The 16476-nt window shown below is 41.3% G+C and overlaps 1 protein-coding gene and 1 non-coding gene across 2 annotated transcripts; both read left to right on the plus strand.

The window, feature by feature from the left end:
* Positions 1-4266: 4266 nt before the first annotated feature.
* SLC25A3 (solute carrier family 25 member 3) lies at positions 4267-14587 on the plus strand. Its single transcript, XM_054280555.1, has 8 exons — positions 4267-4364; positions 4519-4675; positions 9268-9389; positions 11619-11798; positions 11908-12089; positions 12806-12978; positions 13428-13538; positions 13649-14587. Exons 2-8 carry the CDS (start codon positions 4525-4527, stop codon positions 13807-13809), a joined length of 1080 nt encoding a protein of 359 aa, XP_054136530.1. The 5' UTR covers positions 4267-4364; positions 4519-4524; the 3' UTR covers positions 13810-14587.
* On the plus strand, positions 12272-12511 carry LOC128939821 (small nucleolar RNA SNORA53). The gene has a single exon (XR_008483260.1). It is a non-coding gene; the product is annotated as a small nucleolar RNA SNORA53 (small nucleolar RNA).
* Positions 14588-16476: the final 1889 nt, after the last annotated feature.

Consider the following 16476-nt stretch of genomic DNA (forward strand, 5'->3'; position numbering starts at 1 on the left):
ACATCTAGTTCAGTTGTAGTTGGAAGGCACTGCATCTTCAAGAAAGGAATGGTTTTTTTTATATTTCAGACATTTAATGGTGTGAGGTAGCCCTGAGAATGGGATCTTTCTCCTAGCCCCAGAGTTTTTCATGGTATTCTGAGTAACATATAGTAGTGCTATGAGCTGTATGTGCTTAAAGCCTTATAACTACTGCAGTCTAAGTTAAGCTGAAGTACATAATTATACTGTAATCTTTGTATCAAGGAGCTGAAGCAATAGGCACTGATGTTCCTTTTTTTCTTTCCTTTTACACATTCTCACTTTTGATCTGTGAGTTCATCTTGTTTTTTTAGACAGAGACAGCTTGAACTTCCAGAACCAATGACAAAACAGAGCGATGTTATGGACTAGTATCCAAAATCTAGTTGCAAAAATGAGTGAAGTTCTGATGTAGTATGATTTAAGAAGTCCCTTCTAGGGCAAGGGCTACAACAAGCCTGGAAAAGGTTTGTGGAAGTTAATGGGCATGACAATATTATTTTGGGTTTGGTTCTCATGATTGGTCATACTGCTCAGAATGCTGTGCTGAAAACCTGCCAGGTTTTGATTTCCTGTCTGAATTGGAGTTAACACACAGCTTGGTTTTTTTTCCCCTTTAAATTTTGTGCTAATCTTTCAACATGCACCCTGTCTTGAGAGTCTGGTATCAGGCTGTGGATCACTAGAGGATTTCACTTGCAGTCTTGAGATTAATATAACAGCATCTGATCCATGGTGAGAGCTTAAGTAGTGTCTAAGAGAATACATTTTCAAGAAGGATCTTAAATTTAAATTCTCTGGGTGTTTTAAGGCCTTTATTTGTATTTGCATAAGAAACAGTGTGAAAGAACTTCTCCAAGTTTACTTGCTAACAGCATGCTCAGCACTGCCCTACAGAATGATTTCAGATCCCTCCTGGGCTTGGTCTATGTGTTTTGTTTTGTTTCCTGTGGCATAACTTACAAAGCTCTTTATGGTATTAAAATTCCTGCTAATTACCTTCTTTGCTAGTTTTGTGGACAAGATATCTTTAAAAAAATACTTTAACTGGTTTATGCAGATTCAAAGCAGAAAAGCCGAGTACAACAAGAATGCCTTGAAATGATACAAGGAAGACTCAGAGGTAAAATTTATGTAATTGCAAATGAAGCTGGTACATTTGGTTTATTTTGATATGGCTTAAGTAACATATTGGATAGAATAGAGACAGGGATGCTTAAATTTTGTGTTTGCAAAGGTAGGTGTTTCAGCATACCCTTTGTTGTCTGTTGATGTGGCTTTTATTGTGTGTTTGGTGAGTCTACCTATCTTTGTCTGAAACTGTCCTTTGACTTGCTTTTCCTTTTTCCTGGGGGAATTTACTGGGCTGCTTTGCAAGAGCAAATTGCTACAATGGATATGTACGTGCATGTTTCTGACAGCACAGGGTCTCCAAGCTAATTGAACTTGTAAAGCAGTCCTAAGGTGGCATAGAAACCTGTAAGTACTGTAAATCTACTGAAATTTAAAAAAAAAAAAAAAATCCCACAAGTTTTCTGTTGCACCATTCCACCACACTTTGAAGTTCTTTGTTAGCATTGGTAGCCTGTGGTTAAAACATAATAACTTCACTGTCTTATTTATTTGTTCTTTAGGAAAAAAAATGTGATGCTTAAGAGATAAACTATACAATGTGTGAGGAGAATGAAAAAAAAATTAAAGAAATATTATTAGACAAGGATATCTATGGCAGCAATTAATTAGAATAGAGGTTTCACTACTTTTTGTGTTGAGAACATGTGTGACTGCTGCTGTTCAACATTGGAAGCTTGGATCCTGGTGAAGGAAATGTGCAGGCTAAGATTTCCCTTGGGCTGTAAAACCTGATCCATGACTGATTCTAGAACCAAGGTCTTGTAGTTCTGATGTTGCAACAAGGAAAGTGTATATAAAGTACAAGTTTACAACCCAAGCAGATGCTGCACTGCTAGCCTGTCAAATGTGTGGATGGATGGTTGTTTCAGTATCTCGTGTACTTCTGAAAACAAGGTCACCTGGGAAAAAAAGCTCCTAAGAGCTTTGATTTTGCTTGCAGGCTTCACCAAAATGTTAGAACTGAAAAGTTACTGTAAGACAGGAACTAGCCTGCATTTCTTTGTATGCATTGTGAGGTGAAATTGGGGTGGGAAACGGAGAGGGTATGTGGTGGATGTTAAAAGACAAGGATAGATGAAATTAAGAACACTGCAGAGTTGCAAACTGAAATTTTCCTAACTTCATGAAACATGTAGAGCTATTGATTAAAATGATGGATTTAATTTACAATAGCTCTTTTTACTCTGAATTGGACAGAGGTTGACACTAGAAGGTAACACCTTTCAAGTCTTCACCTATTACTACCTGCAATGGCTCTCAGAAATTAATTACATTTATCTAGGCAGTTTGAATTACAGGCTATTCCTATTTTATCCCTTCACATCTGGGAAAAGTGGTAGGTATTTTCTTTGTGAAATGTTATGTATTCAGCAAGAATATACATTATTCCTGTATTTTCATGGGGCTGTGCTGTTTAGTAGTTAGTAGTACAGCTGAAAGAAGTTAATTGTCACTTAAAAACCAAACTCACAGTTTGTTCTGGAAAAGTTCTGCAGACCAACTCATAAGTGTCTGTATAGTTGTGCACACAAATTGCCATTAGATGTCTATAAATAGTCATCTACTCATCCTTTATAATTGGAAGGAACAAAGGTTTTCAATATGTTAAAAATTGGAAAAGCATGCAAGAATTGTAATAATTTATATGCAGTTCAAGGTAAGAGCCCAAATCTCAATCATGTTTAGAGGTTACTAGCTAATTGAAAATAAGTGTCAGTGTTTGCCTTTCAAATAAAACATTGTTACCAATAATTGTGTAGAGGGGAGCGAGTAGAGCAGAACAAGTAATGGCAAAATGACCAATTCTGGTTTGTTTTCGCTGCTGCCACTGGCAATGAATTCAACAGCACTTTGGGCTGTCAGCTGGTTGCTAAATTAAAGTATTTGGAGAATGCAAGTTTCATTTGTCCTTTTCCTACTTGAGCAGCTGGAGTGTAGTTTATTCGAGAGGCACTTAACCAACCTTGATATCTTTGACAGTGCTATTGGGCACTTTTGTCCTTGTAGGCCAGTCTCCCTGGATTCACAACTTCACTGTGAAATAGAGCAAGTAGAGCCAGGGTTTAAGGGCCTTCCTTGGGAAGATTGATAGGAGCCCCTTATCTGACCTAAGTTGGGGTGCAGTCATTTGTCCAGAAGTAAGAGCTGGGATATTCAGCACATCTCTTGCTTTCCTGGCTTGTGTGTGTATGCTGTTGCAGAGCACTATAATCAAAAGTATATTATCAAAACAATGAAAAAGTGGAGTTATTGCCTCTTCAGTAACTGGAGAGCTGAGCTTGTCTGTGCTAGTCTTGTACTATGTAAAAATGAGTGAAATCACCCTGTGCTGGTAAAGGCATAGTTAAAGATAGGTAAGGCCAAGCATGGGTCCTGTGTTACAGAACATTCTGCTTTTAACAAACCAGTAAGAAACAATTCCGTGAGAAGCTGCTGCCCTTGTAGCATAGGCTATGCCGTGGTGCCCTGCAAGCTGACCCTCCGAAGGTGAAGCTCGGCCAGGGAGTCTGCAGGCAGCGCTTGGTGCTAGATCTGACCGTGCTTGGGCTGGCACAGTTCTCAGCTGGAGTGCGGTGAGAGGGGTGAGCTTTTTACAAAGTATTCCTGGATGTGATTACTGGACGTGGAACCTGGGGTGATACCGAGGACTTCTTTAAACTAATCTTAATAAATGGGTGCTATGCTAGGGCTTGGACTTCATCTTAAACATCCCTTCCAAGCCTGGTGCTTTCATGATTCGGTGTGAGTGCTGCAGAGCACGGGTCAAGGCCAGCACTGGAAACTCGCGTTCGGGCGCGTCTCTGGTTTGACATTGCCCGGGGCAAGGCTGCGGGAGGCACGTGGCGCGGCTGGCAAGCGCCTCGAGCCAGGCGGCGATAAGGAGGAACAGAAGCGGAGGCGAAGGGTTTATCGCTGTAGGGCGGGCTCACTCAGCCCCGGCAGCAGGCCGCAGCGAGCCAGCGCTGGCCGAGCCACTCCCGGGGCGCTGAGGGCCGGGCTCGGCCCGGGCGCGGAGCGAGCGCGGCCCCGCCCGGGCGCAGGCGCAGGGCGGGAGGGCGGTGGCTGCGCGTGCGCGGCGATTGGCGTGGCGCCTCCGCCAATCGGGGCGCGGGTCGTTGCGCGGCGGCCCCGCCCCCGGCGCGGTGAAGGACAAGGTGACGGCGCGGGGCCCACGTTCAGCCTCTGCCGCAGCGGCTCCATCTTGCGAGGTGAGTCGGGGTGGCGCGGGTCGCCCGCCGCCGGGGACCGGGCTCAGCCTCGGGGCTGCAGGGCCGCCTCACGGCTGCGGGACCGGGGCTAGGCGGCCGCGCCGTGGCGGAGTTTTTTGGTCCCACGTCGCTCTGCTCTTCTCGCCCGCCTCAGGTCGCCATGTTCTCGTCCATCGCGCCGCTCGCGCGGCACAACCCGTTCTACGCGCCGCACTTCCAGCTGGTGCAGGACGGCGTGAGAAAGCGCCCGGCGGAGCCCGCGGAGGCCTCCGCCACGCGGCGGAGCCTGGCGGCCGCGTCCGCCGACGAAGGTGAGAGCGGGATGGAGGGGCCACGGCGGAGGCGAGGCCCCCGGGCGTGCGGGGCTGGCGGTGCCTGCGCTGACCCCGCCAACGCGGGCCCGTGCCCGGCAGGGCGGTGCAGGGGATGTCGGCGCCCAGCGGGGCTCGGCCGGGCCGGGAGGGGCCGGTGCTGGGCCTACGCGCCCGCTTGGAGGACGAGGAAGGGCACGGGCGGGGGAGGCGCTGGCAGTGCTTCCGCTCTCCCGGCGCTGTGTGCTGAGGAGCAGGAGGGATCTGGGTTTGCCGGGAAAGGACATCGGAAGGTTCTAGTGCAGAGTAATCACAGAAACTCCTGTAGATTTTGTCGTGGGGAGCACCGAGCGCTTTTTCTGACTCCGCATGGCCTGCAGCCTCGGCAATCGAGGTTGTAGGCCTGTACTTCTTTCATCGGTGGAGAAGAGCAGTGACTGAAATCTGTGGATTCGAAAGACCATCTCTCCCATCCTTTTTCTCTTATTATTTTCACCAGTTTATTCATAGCTGGGTACGTGAACATCTAGATACATTAGGGTTGCTTGCTGTTGTTATCTTTTATTTCTTTTTTTCCTTTTTACTTGTTGTGGCATGTGTGCCAGATAGCTTGCTATTTAAAATACAGGCATGCACTTAAGAGTTAAGTGCAAGTGCTTCCTGTATGTTTCCCAGTTAATTTGTCGACTTCTGAAGGTCAGACCTTGATGATACTTGCAGTACCACAGAATGGGTAAGGGTGGAAAGGACCACAATGAGTCATCGTCGTCATCCTTACAGATCCAACTTCCCTGCTGAAGCAGGGTCATCTTGGAGCAGATTGCAGAGGGCTGTCCCCAGATTCTTGAATATCTCCAGGGAGGGAGACTCCACAGCCTCTTTGGGCAACCTGTTTCAGTGTGTGGTCACCACAGTAAAGAAGTTCTTATTTTCAGATAAAACTTCTTGTGTGTTGGTGTCTGCCCATTGCTTCTTGTCCTGTCACCACTGAGAAGAGCCTGAATCCATCCTCTTGACACCCTCCCAAAAGTAGTTTTAGACAATGGTGAGGCCCACTTTCAGTCATCCTTTCTTGACGCTGAACAGACCCAGCTCCTTCAGCCTCTCTTCATAAATGAGATGTTCCAGTCTCCTGATCATCCTTGTAGCCCTCTCCTGGACCTGCTCCAGGAGCTCCATGTCTGTCTTGTACCGAGGGGCGCAGGACTGGGCGCAGCACTCCAAGTGTGGCCTCACTAGGGCTGAGTAAAGGGACAGGATGGCCCTCGAGCTGCTGGCAGTGCTCTTCCCAGTGCATTACAGGATACCCTGGTGGAGTGGCCTTCTTGGCCACGGGCACACACACTGCTGGCTCATGGACAGCTTGGCTGCCCAGCAGGACCCCCAGCTCCTACTCTGCAGAGCCATTTCCAGCCTGTGCTGGTCCATGGGGCTGTGCCTCCCCAGGTGCGGGATCCTGTATTTGCCTTTGTTGAACTTTATTCAGTTTGTCTCTGCACGCCTCTCCAACCTATTGAGGTCCATCTGAAGTAGAGGTGGATATTAAAATTCTAATTCTTTTAAGCTGTCAGTAACTTAAAGTGTCTTCCTGGTTTTACTTTAAAAAAAAAGTAGGAATTACTTTCAGCAAGCTACCTCTTCTGAAGTACTGTGATTATTATTATTGAAGTATTTCAGTGGAGTTGCATGAACATTCATATAATACATGAAAGAAGTTTTCAAGAAATTATTTGTGGCTCTCAGTGTAGTAATCCTGCTGCCAGCTAACTAAAGCCCTCAATCGCTCTTTGGTATGCTAAATATATTCACTAGGTGCACTTATTTCTTTAAAGCATTATGCTTAATCTTCATCCTGTTTGTTGGCAGTTGAGGGCAAAGGTGGCCAAAGTTTTTCAATCTTCATAATCTTTTCTGCTGAGTTCATTATTTCATGTACCCAGCTGGTTGTCTGGCTTTTGTGTTGAGAACATAACACATTGCAGAAGATATCTGAACTTGCACAAGGTCACACAAAGTCAGTACAAGCCACACGACCTTCTGAGATCAGCTCAGGGCATCAGCCACATCGGCGCTCAGAGACCCAAGTATTTTATGACCAGCTCATGGAATTTGTCCTTGTTACCGTGTCAGATTGGAAGCAGAGAGATTAAATAGTTACAATGTAGCTGTCTCAACAGAGTAGATACATTTTTATGCCATACGTATAATTTGTGTACCTTAGAGATATTTGTCTTAAATGATTACCTGGATATGTTAGAATGACTTTCTTTTCCTCTGTGCAGCATGTTCAGCTGTTTTTTTAGAAATTGTTTAGAAAATTTGACTTTACTTCTGAAATAAAAAGTCCAAGATCATCTGTGGCTTTATTTTCCTAATAGTACTGTACCACTACAAATCTCTGAAGAGCTCAAGCCTAATGGATACTGGCTTTCTTAATCACTGTACTTGAACACCAGGCTGACAGATCAGTCTGAATAGCATTGTAATCCACATGCACAAAACTCTTCTTTTCTCTGGCTACTATAAAGGTCTGTCCCTGTCATTTGAGCAGTATGACTTTAAATTACTGTGGTAAAGGCAATGTGAACAAGCAGTTCTGGGATCTGGCAGCATGGTAGCTGCTGCAGGGCTGTGGTGTTGTTGGCCAAAGACACAGCTAGACAGAGCTGGCCCGGACAGACCTGGAGTCTGTTCTCTGGTTACACCTGCCTGATCTGTGTGTGTTTAACCAGCCATTCTAGAAAGAATAGACTGTTTCTGCTAGCCAAGCTATTTTGGAGCTATGTGTAAGTCCCAGACCAGCATATTTACAGTCTTTAGCAGTGTCTCAATTAAAAATAAGAAATTCTGATAATTGACTTTTAGCTTTTAACTTAGGTTCACTATGGCATCTGTGATTTGATATTTATTAATTTAAATAAAGAAAAACTTACTTTTTGTTGTTGGGCAATTTTTAAAAGTAAGGTGAAAAACATAAATACAAAATGTAGTGTAAAATCTGGAACATTTGTGGGAAGGAGTTCCTTTAAAAGTTATGTTAGCAAAGTTGGGAGCTGGATAAGCCTGCTAGTGTTATCTGCTCTGCTGGTTCTGTTGAACACCATTGTCAGCTTCTGTTGGTGTTCATAAAGGAATTCACAACCAGAAAGATGGCAAAGAATCTCTACATGAGATAGGCTTTTGCTGTCTTTTAGTTTTCTTCAGTGTTTCTTGGTAAGTTGTAACACTTTAATGTCTATTCCATTATATTGAAGTGACACCAGTAAATTTAGTAGCAAAATATTGTTTTTCTACTTTGGAGAATATTTTTATACATAGTGTATTATTTTCTGTATTCTTATTCAGTATGTTGGATTTGCTTTTATGTATATTTTTAAAATGTTGAGCATAGTAGCAGAACTGTGCTGCTAATGTATGCTTATTTTTTACTGTTCATTGTAAATTTGAGTGTTTCTTGTTTGCACTCACACATAGCCTCTGTAGCTTCTTCAAAAATGAAAGAAGAAAATGGATTCTTTCCTTCCAGCTCCAGTACCTTTGTTGCATAGCAATATGTGAAAATTAATAATTATTCTAAGATTGGATGGTTTTATACACAGTATATACACTGTATAGGACAGCGCATATGAAGTATCTCTTGAATAAATGTGACCTGAAAGATTCTTTAATGAACCTTGTGTATAAATAGCAATCTGCTGTTTCATTAAACAAGCTCTATACATGTGAGATTCTGTATTTGAAAGAGTTTATAAAAAATCTTTGTAAATAATCTGAGAAATATGTGGAAATATATCTGCATGTGTCCAACACCAAAATTGTAGCTTTTTATTGTCTCTACTTTAAAGAGACTACTTTAAAAAAGTCTCTACTTAAACTCTACAGAAGTTAAACTGTCATAGTATATTTAACTAAAGAAGCTTTGTCTTTTGAGTACTAGAGGAATACTATTCTTATTTCCTGGATATAAGAAATTGTTGGGCATTGCAACTTTGAGTCATAATTTCTGCTAGTAACTTCTGGGATTAATTTCTATGGTTTTAGTGTGCTCTGAGCTAAAACTTCAGTGTTTCTTCCTTTGCTTATTTAAAGGAACAAATTCAACTTGGAAGGCTTAGAATCAAATCTTTTCAGTCCAAAATGTTTTAATTTAAAGCAAAAGAATAATTTTTCATTATAACACTATATTCAAATAATACAGCATGGGAGATTATTTCAGTTTAATACTTTTGAGAAGGTAGCACTTAGTTTTCTTTTCTGATCATTGTTACCATTTATGATTGATCATATATATGTAATTTTTTCCAATTAACTAGAATACAGCTGTGCCTATGGCTCAAACAGATTCTTTATCCTTTGTGGCCTTGGTGGGATTATTAGCTGTGGAACAACACATACGGCCGTGGTTCCTCTAGACCTGATTAAATGCAGAATGCAGGTTTGTTCTGCATGTTGGTATGTGATGACAGAGCATGTTCAGTGTGGTATATTTAATTACTAATGAGATGGAGGCATAAACCATACCCTGGACATGGCTGTCCAACAGTGCATGGAGTTGATATAAAAGCATGGTGTGTCTTTATCTTTTGCTGCAGAATACAGTTGTGAATATGGCTCGCTCAAGTTTTATGCTCTCTGTGGCGTTGGTGGGGTCCTAAGTTGTGGCCTGACACACACTGGTGTCGTACCTCTGGATTTAGTGAAATGCCGTATGCAGGTTTGTATCAACTCAAACATTTCTTCAACTTCTGTTTTCTATGTAGCCAGCATATTAAGAGTTGGCAGTAGGGATGCAATCTTTTGTGGATGAGAAGAAGCAAGCAAACTTGAATTTATCAAATCTACTGCTGTAAGACTAGCAAAATGCCACTTTGAAGAGAAGTAAAGGTATTACAGATAATATGGATGAGGTTTTTTTTTACAGCATTTAAGGCACGTTTAGGTGACTATATTTGCTAAAAGACATCCACCACAATGTTACTCTGCTGGCTTGTTAGCTGTCCAGCATTATTCCAGTGCTTTTGGAGTAAGGAAATAGTATATTTTGGATCTGTGTTTTTTAGCCTGGAGTGACATGCATGTGTCATTTGATCCATTAACACCAAGGATATCAATGCACGGCTTATGGATTGGATATTTTCTAATGATGCCACTTTGAGCAGTGGCTAGAACTTGATTTGATATCATGAAGGCCATTGATGCTTGCAACTGCTTTCCTTGAAGTGGTTTTTGATTAATCTAAAGGGAGCATTATTGCATTGCACTTGTGACACATTAAAATAATTTTGTGAATAGCCATGGATGAAAACATACTAATGGATTTATTCAGGCAAATCTGCAAGAATGAAGCAAATTAAAGCACTCTTGTAAATTTTTGGAAATATAGTAGTTCATGATTTCCCTGTTGCATAGGCTGATTATAAAAATGGCCATTTTGTTATTATAGAACTCCTGAAATTAGGAGGGAACTCTGGATTAGTCAGACCTCCTTGTCATGCTAGAAGTATGCATGTGCTGTTCTTCAAAACCATGTTCTTTGGAATGGCCTTTATTTAATGTTTACCAGAGAGACTTTTTCACATTCTTGACAGCATCTGAAATTCTTGTCTCAAACTAGGAAATCTGTAACACATCAGACATGCTCAGTGTGGGCTACCAGTTCTGGTTTATTGTATGGTCAGGGTGGTGGTACTTCCCCTTCCCTCTCCAGCACTTAAAGGGAGGTTCAGAAAGGGGGTTCCATGTGGATTGCAGGTGTGATCTTGTAAAACCTGTCAGCATTTATGTCTTTACAGATCCAGTACAGAGCATGTTACTAATCCTTCCTAAGTTCTCCAGGAAGAAACCTGTTGCCTGCCCTCTCATGTCTTTTTAAGAAGAGGTCACCTTTGCCATGGTTTACTGAAACCAGGACACCTAATAACTAAGCTTGGTTCTGGCTTGAACATAGTCCCATTTTACAGTGCCTGATTAAATATCAAATATTCTAAAATTATGTCTCTTTCTAAAATTGACATATTTAGATGAACTAGATCTCAAGTATGTTGTTCCTAGACTGCGTGACAGTATACCAGTCAGTGCACGTTGGCATGCATGTTTCGTAGCTCTTTCTAAAAGCTTTGATGGGCATCCAGTCTGATATTTTCCTTTTTATCCTTAGAGGAGCTGTATGAATATGAAAAATAACAGTGAAATATGAAAATATGAAAAGTAACAGTGGGATGTGACATAATTACCCATGGAAAAGTTCCTGCTAAATTACTTCCTTTCACCTGAAACAAAATTATGCAAGTCAGTCTGTGTTAAATTTCTGATAAGTTAATAAAATCTCTCAAAATTTTATGGGCAGAAGACAATTGGTGTAGCCTGTATGGCCTTTATTGCCAAGTCAAAGTACAAGTGTGGAAGTTTTTGAGTACTTTTTGATCTGGTTTGCTCCATCTATCTTAGTCTGACTGTGTGGAGAGATCACGGAGGAGAAACAACCTTCTCTGATTAGTAATCATGTGATCTCTAGGTTTCTGGCAGTGCTTGAGTGTACATAGGTAGAGTGTGTAAAGTAGATGAGATTGCTGACAGGACCCATTAAATTTTTAAAAATTTGTTCTATGTGTAGTTGCACCACTAGCTGCACCACTGACAGTGTTAGAACAGTGATTTCAGTAAGTCTTTTCATTACAGTTGCATTGTTAATTTGGAGAATTAAAGTGAAACAAAATTCAGTTTGGTCGTTTCTGAGTATTGAGGAAGAACATACTGGCTGTTAAAATAAGTCAGGGTTTGAGAGTAGCAAGTAACCATTAGTGTAACTTTGTGGTGTGTACGTCATCTGTCCAGGGAATTATAGGAAACCAGCTGTCTGAGGAATACAAAAATTTAAGATTTTGGATGGAGGTGTGAGAAGGAAAATAGCTATATCAAACATTTAACTGTCTGTTCTTTTTAGGTCGATCCACAAAAATACAAGAGCATCTTCAATGGATTTTCAGTGACAATCAAGGAAGATGGTGTTCGTGGCTTGGCTAAGGGATGGGCTCCAACTTTTATTGGCTATTCCATGCAAGGGCTTTGTAAATTTGGTTTTTATGAAGTTTTCAAAATCTTGTATGGCAACATGCTGGGAGAGGTAAGCCTTAAATGTTTTTTGTAAAGCTGTATGTCTGCAGCATCACAGTATAAGGAGTAATCACAGAAGCATGACTCATTAATAAACACGTGTGTTTAATTCCTTTCAGGAAAATGCCTATTTGTGGCGTACTTCGCTATATTTAGCTGCATCTGCCAGTGCGGAGTTTTTTGCTGACATTGCTCTGGCTCCAATGGAAGCTGCTAAAGTTCGCATTCAGACACAGCCTGGATATGCAAACACTCTACGGCAGGCTTTACCCAAAATGTTTGCAGAAGAAGGCATCTGGGCGTAAGCATCGCTTCATTTTAATTGCAATTCTTGATTTTCAGTACGTTTTCTTAATGAAGAGCTAGTGTTGTAACTAGTTCTGGCCTTAGCTTGTAATACTTTTTTGCTCTTTGTATTTCAAGATAAGAACTTAACATACTTAACATACTTCAGGTGATCTCTGCTGAGCTGCCTGTTAATTCCACATGCTCCTTAGATCCATCTTTGTGAGTATCTTTGTGCTGAGTTCTGCTGGATAACTTCAGTTTCTAGCAGTTCCAGTCAGAGATACTCAGCAACTTTCTGGTTGTACAGTCAAAGATGCTTGAGTCATTGGCATGTGAGAGCAATATAACTGCATGTTAGCTTTCTGTTCTGATAGAAGTGGCTGTAGATGTACAGGTCATGTTTCACTATCAGGACTTGGCTGGCATGCAGACATTACCCTTACTGCACTGGTAGTATCAGTACTACATTGCTGCAGTGTATTGTAATCTGAAAAGGGACTAAAGAAACTGCTGTGCAGCCTGGGGATCAGGAAAATTTCAAATTGTGCTGCTGTTTGAAGGTTGTACTTTGGAATTCAAACAACTAATTTCTGTAGGTATTGACAGCATTACAGGGTCAGTATATAGAAGTTGTATAGCAGCAATAAATAAGCTAATTTATTTCAGGTTAGAAATACACTTTTAAATAATGAAGAAAATGAAACTGAGATTGTCTCTTCTCTGGTTAAGTTTCTATAAAGGTGTTGCTCCACTATGGATGAGACAGATTCCATACACAATGATGAAGTTTGCCTGCTTTGAACGTACTGTTGAAGCTCTCTACAAGTACGTTGTTCCCAAGCCACGAAGTGAATGTACAAAAGGAGAACAGCTGGTAGTCACATTTGTTGCAGGCTATATTGGTAAGGAATCTTTAAGTTCTACACTACATTAATGGATTACTGCAAATCTAGAGACCTGTTGCTTTTCAGAGTATTAAGTGAAAAGTGGCATTAGCAGATGTCACTAACATGGGAGAACTTCCCTGCAGCTTTGAAATGTGCAGAAGTAACTGTAAAATCAGTCTGTTAGGGGAAAATGGGTCTGTAATAGGAGACTTCTCTTAACTGCTCTTATATGTTATCAGTATTGATGGCCAGATTTAAAAATTGCAGCTGATTTAAGTGAAAATTTGCATCTTTCTCAATCTTGGGAATCTTTTGATGAAAGGGGGGAATTTTCAATATCCAAAGATTCAGAAGTTTTTTTTGGCTGTTTTCTTCTGTTCAGAAGTTTCAGGTGGTTGTACTTAGTGTACACAGTAGTGGTACAGCTAAAACACCACAGAACTAATGTCAAATTATTCTTTCAGCTGGTGTGTTCTGTGCAATTGTTTCCCATCCTGCTGACTCTGTGGTGTCTGTGTTGAACAAAGAAAAGGGCAGCTCAGCTTCACAGGTTCTTATGAGGCTTGGATTCAGAGGTACATTCTTTCTTTCATGTATTTTGGATCAAGTGTTTCTGGTGTTTAGGGGAGGAGGCATTTTTTTCATGCCATTTTATGCTGCTCACACTTTATGGTTTGCTCTCCAGGTGTATGGAAAGGTCTGTTTGCTCGTATCATTATGATTGGTACCCTGACTGCACTACAATGGTTCATCTACGATTCTGTCAAGGTTTATTTCAGACTTCCTCGCCCACCTCCACCTGAAATGCCAGAATCTCTGAAGAAGAAGCTTGGTCTAACTGAATAGACAACTCATGGACTGACTGCTGGCTGACCCAGTGATGAGTTTCATGAAACTTTTATATATTTGACTATGTAGAAAACAAACTATATAATGTCATTATTGTTTGTGCCCTCATCTCACATGAGGGTTTAAATTCTACCACTGTCATTGCCTGAAATAAATGAGAAACAGAGTGCTTAGTGTCTGTTTACTACTGCATATGTAAGCTTCATTTCATAGTAGCAAATACCTCAAATACTCTCCTGGCTTCCCCCCTCCCACCCCAAAAAAGTTTTTAAAAAAATACCCTGTATCACACTTTAGAAACTAGAGAAATGTTACCCTTCCACTTAAAATTAGGTTTTCACTGTTTCCAGAGAAGTGCCAAGAACCTGTCCTTGCACTTGGAGCCCACTGATCATTTGCCTGTAATAAGCTGTTACTGTGGAACAGCTGAACTCCTGAATGGCTGAGATGAGACTGGAGTCTGATGGGGCATCCTAGTCATGATATCAGTGTTTCCCACAGAGATAAAAGGAACCTTATGCATACTAGAGCTGTTTCTGCCTTGGGATGGTCATCCCAACTTAACTTATGCTTACTTGACTAATTTCTGCTTCTGTTGGCTTTGAACCACACCAAAGAACTTGGCTCTTCTGATTGTCCTGTGGAATTAAACAGTAGTTGCTACCTCTTATTTAGAGAAAAGCTGATGTTAATAAAGATTTTCAAATATATTTGACTACTAACGGTGTACTTCAGCTTTACAATAAAGTAAAAATGGCTTGTCTTTTACTCTAGAGTTTGAAAAACTTGCCAGCTTTTCCCTACATTTGCTACAGCTGTAGTTTTTTATTTCAGTTATTTTTTTCTGAATTAGTATAATACTGAATTATGGTTGAACCATGTATTTCTGCAGCTCAAGGAGCCATGCCAGGTTTTTTGGACCTTGATGTGAAGAAATACATGCTCCTCAGTACACAAGTTAAAAGAAATGTTAAGGTATTTATTTTAAAGTTTTTTCTCGAGTCTTAGTGGAGGGAGATGGTGCTGCCTTCTGCATTTCACCTCTTCAATAACCCACAGCTGGTAATCACTACACCCTATCCAGTACTCCTTAGCTCACAAAGTAGAGCTGGAGCTGATGTGGGTTTTTTTGCAATTCTGTGGATAAGCTGCCTTACAGTGTGTGAGCTGATACTGAACGTAGCTTGGCACTTACGTTACACTGCTTCTTCCTCTTTTCTTGGCTCCTTCAGAGCCAAAAGGACAAATCAGGCAGGTGCCATTGGAATATCATAAATGTACTGACTGCTGCGTCTTGCTGGAGTCAGATGTGCCTGCTATTGAAGCACTGAGCTTCTCACCCCCTGGGAAAATCCTCCAACTTCCAAGATTTTGAATGATTATGCTAAACAAGAAAGCTGGGCCTTATTTTGAATTGTTGCCTTTCAGAATGCAGAGTAAAAGCTAGAACTACACCATTTCCCTGTCACCATGACAGTAATAAAGGCACTCTTAGAGCAACTGGTATCTGCCTGCATTACACAGCAAAGTCAAATTTAGACCCTAAGCCTAAATACAATACTTGTACAAGTACTTTGTTGTTGAATTAAAATTATCTAATGCTAAAAGTATGTAAATCTTGTTTCCCCATCGTGAATGGGAAGCTCTGAAATTATTTAATGAGTCATTAAATACTTGTAAGAGCTTCCTTGGAGAAGAGCCCTTACTATGACTTGTATTAAGACTGTTGATGTTAAATCACCTTTTGAAGTTGTGTGTATGGTGCAGCTTCCTAGGCAAAACTCACTTTCGTGTACTGAAAATCAGTTTCTTTAGAGGCATGTTTTAACTCAGTAGATTTTTCTTTCTTTGCTGAAAGTTCCTTCTAATCCTGGGGAAAGAGAAGAACTCAAATTTTAAGGCTGGCAGAAGACTGAGACAAGCTTGGCTTATGTAGTGAGGTAGTCTGCCAAGCAGTCTAGTGCAGAGCTAAATTTCTCAAGACTCATTCTGTATGTGGAGCAAAGTCGCACAATTTTTCTCTAGGATTGAGTCCATGTTGCACAGTTGTTAAAAATACGTACAACAATAAGAGAATTTTAAGTCCATTTTCTTATTGCTGACTGGTAGACCTGAAACTATCTTTTAAAGATGCTTAGATAATTTTGTCAAGGTAGACCTGAGATAAGACTACAAGGGGCAGCCAGCAGTTCCTCTTCTGTAACTGAGAAAGGGAAACTACACTTAGTGCTCCTTGCAGTGTTGTATTTCAGTGGAAAACCCAAGAGGGGGAGAGAATTGCCTTGCAGCCGCCAGCTTCATTGACATTCAGCCATAGGATTGTTCAGATGCTTGTTAGGAAAGGGTGTTGCTTAAAGGGTTGCCTGCTGGTATTTTAAAGAAGCTTCAGTGGGAAAAATGTATTAAAATTCATTTAAAAGGTCAACTTTGTCACTGATAACTGCTTTGTGCATAATGCCTGGTACATTTTCTGAAGGTTGAGATGGAGCAATGGTACTTTTGATGGATTTGCACTTCCATTGCAAGGAAAGTCCAAAAGGGGTACCCATTTGAACCCCATTGTACCCCATTTTGAACTTAGGTAACTCCAGACCCATCAATAAACCCCAAAGTGCTCTGTAAAACATGGATTATGTATATGCTGCTTGTGTATATTTTATGAAG

Source organism: Melozone crissalis, unplaced genomic scaffold (assembly GCF_028551555.1).
Source record: "Melozone crissalis strain CALT ecotype California unplaced genomic scaffold, PUWL_Pcris_2 ptg000004l_1, whole genome shotgun sequence".
Classification (NCBI taxonomy): Eukaryota; Metazoa; Chordata; class Aves; order Passeriformes; family Passerellidae; genus Melozone; species Melozone crissalis.